The 18,352-nt window shown below is 47.0% G+C and overlaps 1 protein-coding gene across 13 annotated transcripts in view; it reads right to left on the bottom strand.

Moving 5' to 3' along the window:
• LOC149345254 (uncharacterized) overlaps positions 1-18,352 on the bottom strand; it is a 179,693-nt gene that overhangs the window by 113,906 nt on the left and 47,435 nt on the right. For all 13 annotated transcript variants that reach the window (XR_016283260.1, XR_016283261.1, XM_089546514.1 and 10 more), the window contains 4 exons: positions 14,222-14,287; positions 12,499-12,575; positions 6,557-6,707; positions 1,659-1,834 (listed from right to left, as the gene is read on the bottom strand). Coding sequence is in view for 11 of the 13 variants with exons in the window: in XM_089546514.1 (XP_089402640.1) it covers positions 1,659-1,834; positions 6,557-6,707; positions 12,499-12,575; positions 14,222-14,287 (470 nt within the window). In the remaining 2 variants the exon portion in view is untranslated. The remainder of the gene's footprint in view (positions 1-1,658; positions 1,835-6,556; positions 6,708-12,498; positions 12,576-14,221; positions 14,288-18,352) is intronic.

The raw sequence follows: 18,352 nt of genomic DNA, 5'->3' as shown, positions 1-18,352 counted from the left end.
AGGTGGTCGAAATTTTCTGGTGTTCTCCTCTATGAGTCGCTTTAGAATGTTAAACTCCATAAACCAACACGAAGCCAAATTTTACTGAAACTTTCACGGTACATTTTTTACAGTTTTCTGGTTTTTTGGCAAATTTCGCAGCAAGACGATGTTTTGCGCAGCACAAACGAATTTTAAAATTTCCCATTTCGTGATCTCAGTCAGCGAGATTTCTACGGGCAGACTTACGAGCATGACTTCGCTGGCTGCAGGGCTGTCAATATTCGCTCTGCAGTTGGCGAAGGACAAAATTTCAAGCTTGCTTTTGGTCATTTCGCACAAATAATGACTCAAGCTGTCATTTTGGTTTTTTGACAATATCCTTGATGGCATAGGATGGTCTGTCACGACATTACTGTTCGCTCGAAATGCAGTCTCTATTTTGGTTTCTTACTTTTTGCTGTTTTATATTACTTCTAGTTGGTAGTACTTTGAAAAACATTCTGCGCTGCGCAACACATCGTCTTGCTACGAAATTTGCTGAAAAACCAGAAAACTGTAAAAAATGTACCGTGAAAGTTTCAGTAAAATTTGGCTTTGTGTTGGTTTATGGAGTTTAACATTCTAAAGCGACTCAGCCTATAAGGGATGCCATAGAGGAGAACACCAGAAAATTTCGACCACCTGGGGTGTCTTGATTTTCGCTTCCAACGAAATGTGACTGCCGTGGCTGGAATTGAACCCATGCCTTTCGGATCAGCAGCCAAACACCATAAGCACTGAGCCACCCCTCCAACCCAGTAAAATCTGAGGAGGTAGATAAGATGCGAGAGTTGGCCTTTAAGAAGGGTAGCTGTTTATCAGTCTCCAATTATCTAATACGTGCAGTGCAGTGGCGCATTGCTTAATTTCTGCACCACTGTGCCAGGAGAGGCATGAGGACTTCCAGGGATCATCTATGAATGTAAAGCAGAGAATGACTAATGTCACGGCATTATAAGAAGATTACGAGGATAAAGACACCAAGAACGAAAAATTTCAAAAATTAAAAAGAAATCTGTGTGTGGTCAATGGGCAGAGTTCGTAATGGCTCCCGCCCGCGCACTTCTGTCGTTGGCACTTGCTCTGCACTGACAGCTGCCTGATGAAAAAATATTTTTTAAAATGATAGGTGTAGTGGTAAGAGATCGGAAGAGGGCAGAGTGGGTGAGAGAACAAACGCGGGTTAATGAAATCCTAGTTGAAATCAAGAGGAAGAAATGGGCTTGGGCAGGGCATGTACTGCGAAGGCAAGATAACTGCTGGTCCTTAAGGGTAACGAAGTGGATTTCAAGGGAAGGCAAGAATGGCAGTGGTCAGCATAAAGTTAGGTGGGCCGATGAGATTACGAAGTTTGCGGGGATACAATGGCCGCAACTGGCAAAGGACCGGGTTAATTGGAGAGACATGGGAGGGGCCTTTGCCCTGCAGTGGGTGTAGTCACGCTGATGATGATGACGATGTGCCCACCACAAGGGGGGCTTCAAAAAGTGCCTGCAATTTTTTTCATGTCTGCGCTTTTGCATCATTTGTTCTGTGTTTCATTGTTTTCACGCTGCCAAAGAGCGTGGCAAAACTGACAGGGCAAGATTTAATGACAGCGCACAGTGAACGAACATGCACTGAGCGCACACACCCACCTGTCCACTGGGCTGCGGCCACTGTGCTCAGCCTGCTGCAGGGCTGCCGCGAGTGCCCCTCCAAGGCTGGACAGGTCACTGCACACAGCCTCGCGCAGCTGGCCCAGGTCCTGGCGCAGCTGTGCCAGGTCCTGCTGCCACTGGGAGACCACAAAGAGCCGGGACTCCAGGGCCCCCTGCACAGCAACCACGATAATGACAGTGCAGTACGGCTGTTGATCCCACGCTGCGCATACCTACCTACGTGTACTTACACTGCACATTCATGTTTGAAATCATGCTACCCATAGTTCTCACCAAAATTATGATCTAGTCTTATTGTAATTGTAATTGCAAGGTCATTGCATGCAATCGCTGTGCAGACCACTTGAGTGCATCCTTATATTTTGGTCTTTTTGCTTATGTTAGTGCGTATCCATCGTTTAATATTGTACATAGTCAGTGCAACACAACCTTTTTGCTTCTCTTTCCTTTTATGCTTTCGTGCTTTTTCTCCCCATCAGTGCAGTGTTACTCTTGATCATCGCACCGTTGTCTGAGGCATGTGTGCAATAAAGGTTCCGAGGCCCCGTCAGGCGTTTGAATACGCGTTTTGCCTCGGCTATCCAGACAGGGAAATTAAATATGTATAAGCACATATACTGTACCAGTTTCTGTCAAAAATGAATGAATGAATGAATGAAAGGTCGCAAGTGAAATGCAAATACGCCCGTCTGCTGCAACGCCGCACGCTGAAGAAGCGCAGGTGTCCCTCAGGGTCCATAAGCCACTTGGGGGATGTGAAACCCCACTGAGGCAAAGCAAACAGGAGCAGGCTTCAACCACATCCTCACCTGCATCCCACATACATTGACACTTCAGGGCAGCCTGGAACATGAGGCCGCTTCCAATTATCCCATTCATCAAAGGCTTTCGTGAAAGGCACCTCAAATGGAGTTGTAGCAACACCGTCCCAGATTCTAGAACCCCTCTGCAATCACCAACTCTTGCTCCTAATGAAATATGTATTAAGGAGAATGTGAAACCTAGCAGACTTGCCTTTGCAAGAAGCGACTGAACCAACTCAGCTCTTAAACTAAACGTTGCAAGCTTGCCTGTTACTTAGTAAGATGTTAAGACTGATAATTATTTTATGTCTCCTTGAGGTTTGTGTGTTCTGTAAAACCAAAAAGATCAGCATTGCCATTCTTGTCCATTTTGCCACAGCAGTTCAAAATGGTTGTACAATATGACAAAAAATTGGCGGGACGATAACAATAATCGCTACTGTGAAATCTGAGCGAGCTGCTGAGGTGTTTGAGCAACACACGATCGCACACATAACATGCAGTGCTGAATGGTGGCAGCACTTGGCCTCCGCTTCAGCAGTGGGGGGATGCGCTTCGCAGCAGTGTTTCCACTCTCTTCCCTTCTGCTGTACTTTCACCCAACACTTTGCTTCTCATCTGCTCTGCTGACACTGACGCCACAGGCACGGGGATGACAAAGTGTCAGCCGCGCGACATGGGTGAATTCTGTGCAGGCAGAACGTCGGCCGCTTCTGGTGACGCACACAATCCTATAAGTGAGGTCACTGAGTCACTCCACGATTACATACAGACTGGTACAGTTCGTGAGCAGTTTCTGGCTTAAGCCACGCTTCCTGCGTGGATGCCAAACCCAGACCAACTCACCAGAGAGGTAGGTGGCTTGGCGACGATGGTCGTCGTAGCGGGCTTTGCAGTGCTCTTGTGAGGTGACAGTTCTCAGGCGGGCTAGTTGGCGGGCTTCCTCAGCATGGCAGAGGATATCAGCGATGCCAGGGTCATCGTCGGTGAAGAATGGGAGTATAGTATCCAGGGTGTGTCGTGCAGAACGGGCATGGAGGAGGAAGAACGGACTGTAGCCCACAGTTTCGTGTTGAGCGGTGTTGTATGCGTATGTGATAAAAGGTAGGATGGAGTCCCAGTCTTTGTGGTCAGGAGCGACGTACATGGAAAGCATGTTGGTGAGTGTCTGGTTGGTTCGCTCTGTTAAGCCATTAGTTTGTGGATGGTAGGGAGTAGACTGTCTGAACTGTGCTGTGCACAAACGAAGGAGTTCTTCAACAACATCGGAGGTGAACTGGCGGCCACGGTCGCTGATTACAACTCGCGGGGGCCCATGGCGCAGGATCACAGAATGCAGCAGAAAGACAGAGACAGGATATGCAGTAGCCGAGGGGAGAGCAGCTGTCTTGCAGTAACGAGTGTGGTAATCTGTACAGATGACAATCCAACGGTTGCAGGAATGGGACTTGGGAAAAGGACCCAAGAGGTCTACCCTGACCTTCTCAAAAGGAGATCTGGGAGGCGTCACAGGGTGAAGAAGACCAGGAGGAGGACCGGTGGGGCGTTTGTGACTCACACACTGTGCACAGCTAGACACATACTTCTCAGTCGTATCATGCATATGTCGCAAGTAAAAGCGTTCTCGGATGCGGTGAAGTGATCTCGCAGATCCCAGGTGTCCCAAAGTGCGATCATCATGCATGACACGCAAAACAGGGGAGCGTAGGCTGCCAGGCACCACCAGAAGGAAACGGAGACCAGTGGCAGAGTAGACACTCTTGTAGAGAAGACCATCTAGTACACAGAATGCACAGGAAGTTGTAAAGGCCTGCGCACTGTTAAAGAATGGTGTGAGATGCTGGTCTTTCCGTTGTTGCTCATGGAACATACGGGCATCGGGAAATTTAAGTTCTACGGAAGCGATGTAGCGATCGAAGTTGTCGGCGTCACATTCCGTCGTAGCAAGCGGCAACCGGGAGAGACAGTCCGCGTCAGCGTATCGGCGCCCACTCTTGCACGACACGGTGCAATCAAACGCTTGCAAACGGATTGCCCACCGTGAAAGATGGCCAGATGGGTCACGGAGGTTGATCAGCCAACAGAGGGAATGATGGTCAGTGGCCACTGTGAAGGTCATCCATACAGGAAGCAGCGAAACCGCTGAACGGCAAAAACTATCGCAAGGCACCCCTGCTCAGTAACGGTATAGTTACGCTCAGATTTGCTCAGGCAGTGGCTGGCATGAGCAATGACATAACTAGTGAAGCAGCGCAATGGCACAAGGCGCGCTGAAATCGCGCTGCCATCGCGATTGCACATGGTTTTCGTTCTGTGTGAGTGTGCACATGACGGCAGCCGTGAAACAGCACAACCTCCCCTTTTCCATGAAACTGGCAATTATCAACCAAGTAGAACAAGGCGGGAAGAAACCCAAGGTCACTCGCCACCAACATGGATGGACCGATAAAGCTTAGACCATTTGTCATCAGAAGAAGCAAGTTTCTGCTATGGTTGCAGAATGTGCTCTTTGTTCTGGTGAACTACAGGTCCAATTGAAGAGTGTGGATAACTCGCTAACGTTACTGCCAAGTGGCTGAAGGCTTAGAATGATGACCTGATAGGCCAAGATCGCTACATCTGTGCCTACCGCTGCAGTGCTAGTTTCAGCAACATTCCACTTCGCTTCCTGCCACCAAACGCAACGTCGGTGCTTCAACCTTTGGACCAGATGGTAATCCGAGTGGTGAAGGTTGTTTTTAGGAAATGTCTGACTGAACGGCTCATGCGGAACCTGAGGACTGAGAGACGCTCAAAAATTTACCTCTCAAGCGCACTGTCTACGCTAAGTTGGTCGTGGAATGATGTCAAAATTGGAACTATACAGATCTGCTTCCAACAATCTCCTCTCTGCTTTCCCGGAGAAGACGCAGCAAACTGAAACCATGGGAGAGCTTGCAGAAAAAGACATCATTGTCGATGACGCGGATAATGAGGATAACACACTGCTGCTCATTGTGACGAGGACTTGACATGACAGAACATGTGCCCACGTGCTTCGAAGTGCTCCATGCGCTCAGCAAGGTTCATTGCTATTGCGCGTCAATTTCAGCTGTTCGGAGTCCATAAATAACAGTGAAAAACATGCCCTCTCCAAGGCAATGACCAAGAAGAAACAAAAAATTCATGCGCGCAGTAATTCTGCGCGCATAAGTGGCCATCATTTTTGCAAGTTCGATATATGCGAGTTCGAATGTAACTGAGAACAAATAAGGGCGGAATTTGGTAATTGCCTAAAAGGAGGAGAGACATTCTCACTTTGGCACAGAAAGAGACGGCTGGCATAAGCAATCACGTGAGTGTGAGCAAGTATGGCAGCAATTCTGTCCGAAGTACCCTGGGGGCTGAAAAGGATTGAAACGAGCCAAGTTGTGAGGGCACAGGTAAGTGTTCCAAAGGCATCAGTCAGCTTGGCCGGGCCTCCAAGAGAACGGGGCATGCTTCATGAAAAGTGTGGCAAGATGGCAAGCAATGTGCACAAATTTGTGAATGAAATAGCAGAGGAAATATGATAAAAGATCACACTGGCAAGCATCAGTGTCACTTCCCACATGTTATAAGTGCTGAGGTGTTCATAAAGGGTTACCCAGTCCCCCATTATCAGCGTCGCCAGTCCTGCAGAATGTTCCTGATTTGCACGGGTGGGCTAGGATAATAGCTGGCATTGCTGGCAAGGATGGGGTAGATTCGGTAGACGTGCCGACAGTGGCGAGGTGGTGGCTACTGTGAAGATCCGGCTTGGGGCTCGGCATTGAATTTCGCAACCTCCACCAAACATTAATAAATGACCGTTTACTGCCAGAGATATTCTAAAAGATCAAGCCAGCGACATCAAAAAAATTACAAGCGCGCACCACAGGAGCATCATCGTCCTCTAATCATGCGTAGCAGTATCAAGGGGAATGCTGGGCTGCATCGGCTGAGCAAAAAAAAAGCAAGCAAGGCATACTCAGCAAACACACTTTGCACTCTCAATAGGCGGCCATGTAAGCATGAATGCACACACATCCCCCGACAGCCAAGCTCTTTTACCTGTGGGTGCTGGTCGTCCGATTGTGGGCGGTCTGTGTGGCGCCATTCCTCGGTGAGCTCGTGCACCTCGCTTGTCAGCTCCTCATTGGTGCGTGTGGTGATCTCCAGGTGCTCGCGCAGAACCACATTGAGGCGTACCAGCTCCCGGCATCTGTTCACCGTGATTGACAGAACACACCAATCATCCTGGTGGCAAAAGGGACATTCGTGTATTTACCAACTTTTTCTCAGACAGCTTCCCGGCTGTTGTGTGCTTCTAGTGATTACAGACAGAAAGGTCCGGAAATGCACTTCTGTGCACAGCAAGGCAGCAGAAAGGTGCAAAGTTTCTCCAAAGAAATAGCCACACCTCTGTGCATCCTTTCTTTCTGCAACACAACAGTCACTGGTGTGAACCAGTTCCAACTCACCCTGTTGCTAGTGGCATTAATCAGCTCAAATACTATCAGCAGAAGCAGAAGCAAAAGGAACCTATGATGAACATTTATATTTTTACATTCAGCCCTAAGCCCAATTAGCACGCTCTGAGAGAATCATGCCTAGCGCATGACAAGTTTCACTTTCACCACTTGGATTTCAATTCGTATAGACGGTACACGTTGCACCATAAATTTCATGCCCGCTTACTGCATATACAAAAAAGCACCCACTGATCATTGCTTTTGAAGGATCGATAGTTCCAGTTGTTTTGAAGTCCATGAACACAGTGACAGAACTTCTTCCAGCTCCCATAGATTGACGCAACTTCTACATTCAGGAATGCAGAGCTCCACTGATCACTTCTCTCCTCCCTCTTCCCTCCACTCATGACAAGCACTGGAGAAATGCAGCCACTGTCATTCGTCACCTTGCCCTGAACAGGGACCTCATCAGTACTCTGTTTCATACATCTACTTCTGTTACAGTTGCCAGCTTAACAATGGAAGAAATCGCGGGCCATGCATCGGCCACAACTGCCCCCTAAAGTGAACGACTGCTTTTGTATCCTGAAAAAAGGCACTGCAAGACTTGAAGCCTGCCATACAGTTCACTGTTGAAGAGGAAATCAATGGCTGCCTCACCTTTTTAGGCATACCCGTCTCCCAACAGTCCTCAAATCTAAATTTCACTGTTTATCAAAAACCCATGCACACCAGCCACTGCCTTCGTTCCAAGTCGGCGCGCTCTAATTACCATAACTTTGTGGTTTCCTCACTTGTCCACCAAAAATAAAAGTCTGTTCCTGACGAGAAAAACAAGTGGCTGAAGCTGAGCACATAGGCTGTGCATTGTAGACTTGTGGCTATCCGAACATGTCACTGACTGGGTACAACGCCAAGCTGAATGCCCCGCACAACAAACAACTCCAGGTACCCAGAAGTGAGTTGCAGTTCCATATGTTCCAGGCATCAGAGAAAGTCCGGCGTGTATATTATGCTTGTATGACGTACAGACTGCACATGTGCCAACTCAAAAAGTTGGTTGGTTTATGGGGTTTAACATTCCAAAGCGACTCAGCCTATGAGACGCTGTAGTGAAGGGCTCCGGAAATTTTGACCACCTGGGGTTCTTTAACGTGCACTGACATCACACAGTACACGAGCCTCTAGAATTTCGCCTCCATCGAAATTCGACCGCCACGGCTGAGATCAAACCCGCATCCTTCGGGTCAGTAGCCGAGTGCCATAACCACTGAGCCACCACGGCAGCTCAACTCAAAAAGTGGTGAGTCAGCTAGTGCAAGCCAAGGACAAACTGAAGAAAAAAAATTCCAGGGATTATGCAAGCAATAGGGGATATTCAAAATTCTGCAAGTGCGTTTTCCCACATAACAATGTTGCCCAAAGCAAGATGGCTGACCATGTGTTTCCAGCTGAAACAAAGCAAGAAACACTAGTTTTTTGTTTGATTCTTGCAAAATGCGTTTCTTACATTCTATCCAAACCTTTAGAGCCCGTCCTAGTAGCCCAGGTAGTTTTTTTATAGTGAAGTCGGCCATCTTGTTTTTGGCAACACAGTTATGTGGGAAAGCGCACTTGCGGAATTTTGAATATCCCCTATTCCATGTGCCAACTACCCGTCCTATATATCGGCGAGTCGAGGGCCAATGAATGAAGATCATGTGATCACCAAATTGGTGTCAGAAATTGGTGCGCTGGTCAAAATGCACTTACCGAGCACATATCTGCCACACACAATACAAACTGGACAGAGCCACGTGTGATCGCAAAAGAAAGGTACAAAAAATCATGGCTCTATCTAGAATCACTCATTATCCAAACGGCAGCACAATCACTTAATTGCAACAGTAGAAATTCAAAGGTTTGCTGTGCACCATGCTGCCATTGTATAGCCACAGAGTAATCAACAAAACTGTGTCACTCACATTTTGCCCACTCACAGCAAACAGAGCAAAATCTATTTACCACAATCCATTCACTTTACGTAGCGATTCAATGATGTAAGCATTCGCTCTTTTGCGCACACCTGCTTTTGTTGCGATTACCTGTTGACATTGCCTTGCTAAGTCACTCAGGAGATGAACTGCAAAGCGTCATCAATGAGTTAGACAGGCAGAGCAGGATGGTGGGTCTTAAAATAAACATGCAGAGAACCAAAGTAATGTTCAACAGCCTAGCAAGGGAGCAGCAGTTCCCAAATGGTAGCGAGGTGCTGGAAGTAGTAAGGGAATATGTCTACTTAGCTGATTATTCTTCTCTTTGTGTTTTACTACCGTTTTATATATGTTTGGCACTCTGTGATGGGTTCATGCACATTTTTTCTTTATATCCTGCCAGTATATGTATATGGCACTGATTGTGACCTGGTGTATTATTGTGATGTAACACCCCCCCCCCCCCCCCCCCCCCTTATGTAATGTCCCACCACCCAGGGGTCTTAAGGGTCAATAAATGATGATGGCAGGTAATGGCCGCAGATCCGGATCGTGAGAGGGAAATAACTAGAAGAATAAGAATGGGGTGGAGCGCATATGGCAGGTTCTCTCAGACCATGAATGGCAGTTTGCCAATATCCCTCAGGAGGAAAGTCTACAACAGCTGAATCTTACCGGCACTCACCTATGGGGCAGAAACGTAGAGGCCAACAAAAAGGTCGTTAAGGCGTGCATTTAGGCCTGTTGGTTATCCATGAAAACAGCTAGCTCACAAAATGGGACAAGAACACACCACGAGTTCTCTCACCCCGTTTCTTGTGCTAGCTGCTTTCATTCTAACGAAAAGGGTTCCGCTTAAGTTAAAGGGACACTGAGGAGAAATTGAAGTTGACTTACATCGACAGAATACCAGCTCCTGATTACAAAAACGCCACTCATACTGACAACAAAGCTCTTGTAACGTAGAAAAGAGCAAGAACCAAAATACAGGTATCACCGCCACAGGCCAAACTCGCAAGTACAAGCTTCATGACGTATAGGACAAAACAGTGTTGCTAGAACCAATAGTTTTAGCAACACTAGGACACGAGAAGCCACGAATCACTGAGGCACAGAAAGTGCGTGCGCAAATCTCCTTGACGTTGCCAGATGGCGCCACGTACCCGACAGCTACACGCGCTCCTGCAGCGCCGGGACCAATCAGCGCCTGCTCACCGGCGGTAGGCGGGCTCCCGGTATTCCGCTAACGGTAACAAGGTACACGGTATGCTAAAGGTGTCTATTGGCGAGAACTTCGTTGACGACTTCGAGAACGGGATCCATTGTAACGCTGGCAAAACGCCGGTGCAAACGTAAACGAAGCGACGGCCGCAATAGCCGATAGACACCTTCAACGTGCGGCCGGCGGTAGCTGTCTTTTCGGCTGCTGCTGGGCCGCACTGCTGGCAGCCAGAAATCACGGAGTCTGCGTTAAGTCATGTGCCCGTCATGTTTCACGTCACTTAGTCCTGTGTCGTCATAGGAGAATCCCAAGTTTGAATCAGAGCGGCGGGAAAAGCTTTTTCAACTTCGAATCCAAATTTCTTAGAAATAAATGCATCTTTCGCTGCCGGCCAAGTGGCAACAAAGCCATGACATGCCGAACTATCGGATTTTGCTATCAAAAAAATATTAATAGAGCTCAGAAGTACTTGAAACTGGGCTTGTTGGTGCATATTCGTGAAAGTCATGAGAGCGCAAAACGGGGACACGGACGAGGAAGGGAAGGGAGGAGGAAGGGAGGAAGGGAAGGACGAGGATTGCAGCGCTCGTCCTGTTCCCTTCCTCGTCCGTGTCCCCGTTTTGCGCTCTCATGACTTTCACTTAATAGAGCTCTCCTCAGTGTCCCTTTAAGGACAACGCAGCGAGCTATGCAAAGAAAAATGATAGATGTAACGTGAAGAGATCAGAAGCGGGCGGAGTGGGTGAGGGAACAAACGCAGGTTAATGACATCCTAGCTGAAATCAAGAGGAAGAAGTGGGCTTGGGCAGGGCATGTAATGCGAAGGCAAGGTAACCGCTGGTCCTTAAAGGTAACGGAGTGGATTCCAAGAGAAGGCAAGCGTAGAAGGGGGCAGCAGAAAGTTAGGTGGGCGGACGAGGTTAAGAAGTTTGCGGGGATACGGTGGCTGCAACTGGAAAAGGACAGGGTTAACTGGAGAGACATGGGAGAGGCCTTTGCCCAGCAGTGGGCGTAGTCAGGCTGATGATGATGATGATGATTCAATTTGTATTTTTGATAAGTGTCCCCATTACAGGACATTTCTAACTACATGAACTGAAAACTATGAACAAAAACAAACAAATATTTCTCTATGTAAAAAAAACACATATGTTACTTTAGTTTATGGCAAAGCAACTCAGGCTAAGAGGGATGCTGTAGTGAAGGGCTCCAGAAATTTTGACCATCTGACGTTCTTTAATGTGCACTGACATCACACAATAGACGGGCCTCTAAAATTTTGCCTTCATCAAAATTTCACCACTGCGGCTGGGATCGAACCCGCATCTTTCAGGTCAGAAGTGAGGCAGTCTATGCAATGGCACAGAACAAAGCTTAGGACTCTATTACTCAGGTCACCTCAACAGGCGCCAATCTTAAGTTCTAGAGGCAATGGGCGAGAAGGCCTGGAATAGTTGTTTGTTTCTTTGCTTGATGAGCAGTACCTGTGTGTGTTGAAAATGAACATGGTTTTACGGGAATTTAGTGAATGCAAGCTGTTCAGCTTGATCAAATACTCACGCACTCTGGATAGGCAGGTGTGCATTCGAAGCATGCATGTAACTTTTATTTACGCTTTGTACATATGCTGTGGACAGCGGTATGAGGTGAAACTGGTTATTTGAAGTGCCTCGTTAATCACACTCATATTTTAATAGGATACTGTCAAGGCTCCCATTATGCAACAAAAACGGCACTGTCTTTGTGATCAGCACCAACGTTGTGAGCGAAAAAGCAAATGGCCCACCTGCCACCTAGGTCGCACGACCTTATGACATCATCACAGCCTGCCCACCGGATTGTGATCAAACTTCCCACCGTGGGGTTCACTGAATGACTGGTCGTGAGAGGTTGGGAAGAGCAACCTGGGTCTCACAAGTCCCACCAGTGGTGGTAACACCTGCCATTGCAAGGCAGTGGCACATCGCTCAACCACTGAGCCAGGAGTGTTATAAAGACTACCCGCAATCTATGAATGTAAAGCACAGAATGACCAATTCAGCATATATGGGCCTAACTCGTTAACCCTATCATGTCATACATACCCTTAAGGCAAAGCTTTATACGCGGACCAAACTAAATACTGTAACTGGCGTGATAACTGACCAGTGAGCTAGAACTTATGCTGGCATTGGTGTGTGTGTGCAAAGCTTGACAACTAATGACCGCACTGGTTTCATCATTCTGCATGCACGAGTTCATCCGAAAAGCTGTGCGGCCTTTCTGTGAGAGCTTGTGCAACATGACACCATCATCCAAGACCCCCTGTGCTAGAAAATGAACTCTCTTGCAGAAGAAGAAGCCTACCTCTGCCGCTCGGCTTCCAGGGCAGCCAGGGCTGATGGCAGGTCGGTTGGCTGCTCCACAGGTTGAGTGTCTGGCTCCTGTTACGCAGCAAAACAAAACACTACTCTGATCACCCTCCCTTTGCTCCCGTATAAACACACTGCGGGCCTCCCGCACGATATCAGTACCAGCTTCCAGCAAAGAGAAAAACAAACGCACTGCCTACAATGTGCAGTGCAAAGCCAGTAACAAAAGTGGGCTTATTTTGCATAGCTGGCTGGTTACCAGCCATAGAGTCACCTGGGCACTCTTCCTTTTGGACCCTGCCTTAACCCAGCTTCCCCGTGGGCACAGGATTAGCTGTCAAGATGCCCCGTCAAACTGGCTGAAACAACTTTTTGCCCCAAAACCTGTGAAAATCTTTCCGAGAAATGAAAATAAATTTAATTCCATCGGGAGAATTTGCATTCAGCACCTTCTACAGGGTGCAAGGCATCCACCCAGCCACTGCAAAAATGGTACAATCACGTGAGGAAGTTAATAGTCCTCATCCAATATGAAATCAATCCTGTTGCCAAAGTGGAGACGTGCTTTACTTTTCAGCATCCCCCTTCATGCTGCACATAACAAGCAAACAAGGTAATGAGTACATCAACTGGTTCCACCCTTGTCTGGAATGGGTTGTCAACATCAGTGCTCGCAAAATGAAAGCACCACCAGCAGAGAAGTGGACCTGCTTCAGGAGTGCAAATGGTGAATGCAGCACTCATCTTTTTTAGCCATTTTTCTGAATGTTTATTTTGGCCAATGGATTACGAGGCTCAACGTCCCAAAGCGACTCGGGCTATGAGGGACGCCGTAGTGGAGGGCTGCAGAAATTTCAACCACCTGGCGTTCTTTAACGTGCACTGGCAACACCATCCTTCAGTATTTTGTCTCCCCCGAAATTACACCACTACAGCCGGGACCAAACTCCCGTCCTTCAGGTCAGCAGCAAAGCACCATAACCACTGGGCCACAATGGCGGCAGTTCAAATTTTGCACCTAATCGGCAGTACGCTAGCGTTTCACAGCCAAGGTTTCCTGTAATTAGTGAAACACTGCCCTCTAAGGTCAGATATTCTATATGTCTATTGCATGCCAAGTTACCTGAAAAAATAAAATGTGAAATAATAACAATGTTAGAGGCTTTCAAGAGGTAGCCTGTTCAAATTGTACACTGCCCTTACTGACAGATGCTTACAGGTGAATGAGACGAGTTGGCAATCACCACCGTTCAAACAAATGCCCCCACTATGTGCGCCAACCTTGACTTCATTCAAATCACTCTAAAGCATCGCTACCATTTTGTACACACGTGCAAATGACACAGTCATGAGCATATAATCTTACCTCACACTCAAGATCTTCTGCAATATCATTCATATAGACGAAATATAACTGTAAAGAAGACGCACATTCGTGACAAAGACGAAGCTGGCCGTGCACTTCAGCTGCATTGCTATCGTCATGGATGTCTGTGCTCGACCTGGCTGACCTCAGACTGTTTTCGCCACTGCTCCCATCTTCCCAGTCCCTTTCAGTAGACTCCCGTCTTATGATAACACCACTAGGAGAATGCCAGAAGTTAGTTACAGTGATACGAGTTGATTTAGCTTCACTAATTTAAAACTTCTTGCATTTCCTGCGAGAACAGAAAAAAAACAGGGCCACTCACGGCCGCCCTACAAATGACCAAACTTGCCTGTTGCTGTCTGCATGGACAGTGGACCAGGGCAGTTTCAAGAAGGGTGCACCGGCGGCTGGGGACCTGTGAAAAGGGAGGAATGCAATGCCATCTGCACTATCCGACTGCACTAGCGGACTGTAAGTACCGCATACAGTACGCAGTCAGACAAGCTTTGAATAAACTTCTCACTTTTGACCCTAGAAGGTATTTACGTTAAGGGCTACGCTTAACATGTGACAACCGCCACCATATCTCATTTGGTAGGGCATGCATGTGCTTGTCTTTTCCTCTATCTAAAATGATCCCAGATAAATTTATCCCAGCAACAAAAGCCATAAATATGGTATATAAAAAAGGCAAGTCAAGACTGTTCACTTCCTTCCAAACGTATTCATAAGTCTCTTCGATTTGGCTGCACTCACTACACTAGTTCCGCCAAGTTCCACGGTGGTGCTGCAAGCATGCAGCGTCAGTTCAGGAAGAAGTTTAAGCTCAGCTTGGCACTTGCAGTTTCCAATACAAATGGTCATCTGCTAGCCATGGCGTTGTGGCCAAACTGCAGCCAGCTGTGCACCACCAATATCAACGACCATCAAAATTACGTGAAGAATTTTCAAGCAGCAAATCGCATTGAAGTGCTACCATGAACCAGCCCCTGGAAATCATCGTTTCACAAAAAAAAAATTTGGTGCATGTAGTATGCACAGATGATTTATGAATACGCATTGAAATGCTGTCCACGGGACTCAACTTGACGGCTTAACTTTACAATTATGGCACTACAAGCAGCTACTCAACCCCGCCTTTCAAGAAAGAACTGCTATCATATGCGGACATACCTTTGACCTACACAAGGGCACTGCTATATTTATGTCCGACAGCTGCACTTCCACTTTGGACAGTGCAAGCCAGACAAAAACTCCTCATGCTGCACTATGTGGGCACTTTTGCAAAGCCATTACAGGAGTGCAGTGCGCATGCGCTTCACTGGCATAACAAATTCGAAGGTGCTGCACACCTTGAACTGGTGCAGCACCGTTCGGTTCACCTACACTCACTGCATCAGTTCCGTAAACTTCTGCGGTGCAGCAGTTCTAGCAGTTCAAGTGCATAGGCTGCTGCCAAAACAAATGGTCGAGCGTAGCACTGGTCGTCTGCTAGCCTTGGTGTCGCCAGCAGACTGCAGCCAACTGTGCTCTGCCCACATCCCAAACCGCATGAAGAATTTTTAAACAGCACACCACGGTGAAGTGTAGCCATGAGCCAGTTTCGATGCATGAGCACCTCTGGCACGAAATGCATGCGCTTCTTTTACTGAACACAACTGGGGTGTGCGCACCAAGTTACATGTTACACAGTTTTTACAACTTACATCACGCTGCATGCAAGTGTGCTTTTTATTAACATACGTGTTGCTGAGCATTGCTGATATAACTTTATTGGTCTAACGGAAAGACAGCGGTGACAGGTCTGTAGAGAGGTGCGAGGTGCTGGCGAAGGCCACTGCCCCTGTATCTGTCATCTTCTCTGGTGGAGCCTAGAGAAGGCGGCGAAGGAATTAATGGGGCCCCACTGATGCTTCGTACTAGTTTGGCCTATGTCAGGCACCATTCTCGTCGATAAGCGGAATAATTTCAGTCTGTTCGCCGTTTAGCACAATGCACAAGCCACTGTCTACTTCCATGGCAGCTGCATCCACAGAATCCGCACAACTTCGACAATGACCATTGAGAAGTGGAAGATGTGCCTTTGTTAACGAGAACAGAAAACTGGGCAAGTTGAAGGTTGAAGGTTTATTTCCTCAACTAGGTGTTGCGAGGACAGCATGGGAAAAAGCTGTATAGACAGCTTGAGAGCTCCTGGCTTCCTCTTACAGGGCAGCATTGACGGCGGCAGAATGCGACATCAAACAAAAATGTAAGGAGAAAAAAGACGTATGTTCGGTACAGAGAATGAGACATGTACGTTCAGTACGCAGTGCATTGTGCTTGTAAAGGAAAAAAAAACTGCATTGGATCAAAGAACCTATAAAGGCAAAGACGGGGAGGAGAAAATAAAGGACATCAAAATTGACAGGTGCGCTCAAAATGGCTCAGTTGGAACGGATTCATCTTAAAGCAGTGCGAAACACAAGACGTAGAGGAAGAAACAAGACACAACACGAGCGCTATCTAACAACCAAATTTTTATTTCAAGGCCTTTCTTATTTCTTTCCGTTTCTTATTTCTAGGGTAACTTTGTTATCTGGAAGACAACGTGATCCTTTTGCCAGGCTTTCAAACTCATCTCTCTCACATTAAACCAGTCTTGAAACTTTTTTCCTAAGCTCTTCCTGAGCAAGACTAGCAACATGTCTACTTTTTTGGGAAAGAAAGGGACCGTGCAGACATCACCACGATGCACCGCAACAACAAAGGGCCAAGTGCAGCACAACGAGAACCGGTTAGTGCAGTGCAGGTGAATCGAACAGATCTCCAGTGTCGCGGGTGGTGGGATGACATAACAGAACTCATAACAGCGTCCAAGATAAGAATCTGAATAACCTGCTCGGAACACTCACGGCAGTCACAATGCACAACTGCAAGCCGACGGCACCAGACCGTCATCATTCCAGGGCGTATTCTGACACAAAAAATGAATACCGTAACAAGGACATTACAGAACTTTGAGGCAACAGTGTATATCACAGAAAAAAAAGAACCATGGCATAAAACGCAAGTTGCGCTCAACCTATGTTAAGTATTTCAATGCAACAGCATCAAGGATCCCTTTCGGCAGAAAGCCCAGCATCATCCCAGCGGCGTTATTGTGTCAAAACACCCACATGAAGCATGTATGCCTGGACTGAAAATAACTGAAAAGAGGAATTGTAATGTGAATAAAAAGCAAAGCAGACATTTGGGCTAGTTGGTGTGAATTCATGGTGGAAAAAACAGCGCAAACTAAGACAGAAAACACAGAAAAGAGGGGAGACACTACAAGCGCTGACTCGCAACTAAGGTTTATTAGAAAGAACAGAACACAATATATACAAAAACCACCTACGACTGCGTACGTCATAACAGATTACGTGCAAGCGTGCAAGATAATCTAAACAGAAGCATCGCGCGTGTGCACCCGGTTATTTAAGTACCTAAATTCTCGGCTCCTAAGAAGCTCGCTGCAATTTGCCCACAAGTGGACAAGAAACTGGCAGCTGGTGTCCACAAGAATCGCAAGGCCTGTACAACAAAACATGTGGCGCCTTTCATTCCTTGCAAAAAGGGTGTTGTATATCGGTTGCCACTGTCTTGCGGTAAGGAGTACATCGGGCAAATGGGGCGCTGTGTAAATGTAAGGCTCTTTGAGCACCGCAACCTACTCGGCAGTGACTCACGAGACAACCTTCCCGCACACTGCCGGGTTTGCAAATGCACACCCCTTTTCCTGAAAACTGACGTGCTTTTTTTTCCACCAAGATGAGGTGACCCGGGAGCTGATGGAAGCGTTCTTTATCCGAAAAACCGGCAAACGGTGCGTGAGTGATCCTTCAGTGGCCTTGTCAGAATTGGAATTTAGGTACTTAAATAACCGGGTGCACACGCGCGATGCTTCTGTTTAGATTATCTTGCATGCTTGCACGCAATCTGTTATGACGTACGCAGTCGTGGGTGGTTTTTGTATATATTGTGTTCTGTTCTTTCTAATAAACCTTAGTTGCGAGTCAGCGCTTGTAGTGTCTCCCCTCTTTTCTGTGTTTTCTGTCTTAGTTTGCGCTGTTTTTTCCACCGTGAATAAAAAGGTCAGTGCATGTCTCCAATAACTTAACTTTATAAAATAATTAATTTTATGTAAAGAAAGATTTCCTGAAACTTTTGTCTGGATTCGAACCCACGAGCCTTGGGTCCCCCAGCCAGGCACACTACCAACTAGGCCACGTAGGCACATTGACTTGGATTGACTTGGCTGAGGTACAAGGAAGAGTGATGTGTGTCGTGTTGGCTCAGTTTGAAGCTTAGTAATGTGGTAACTGGTGGAGTTGTGTTTTCTCTGTTTAAAATGATGCACAGCACATCAGAAAACATAGAAAGTCATGTGGATTGCACCAACAAGTGGCAAATAATTTATAACCAAATTTTTTTTTCTCTAATGCTGTTTGGGTTTCAA

This window comes from Amblyomma mixtum, chromosome 5 (genome assembly GCF_055824585.1).
Source record: "Amblyomma mixtum isolate Tamu chromosome 5, ASM5582458v1, whole genome shotgun sequence".
NCBI lineage: Eukaryota > Metazoa > Arthropoda > Arachnida > Ixodida > Ixodidae > Amblyomma > Amblyomma mixtum.
Note: the sequence above shows the minus strand (reverse complement) of the source record. Positions and strands in the feature narration are given on the sequence as shown.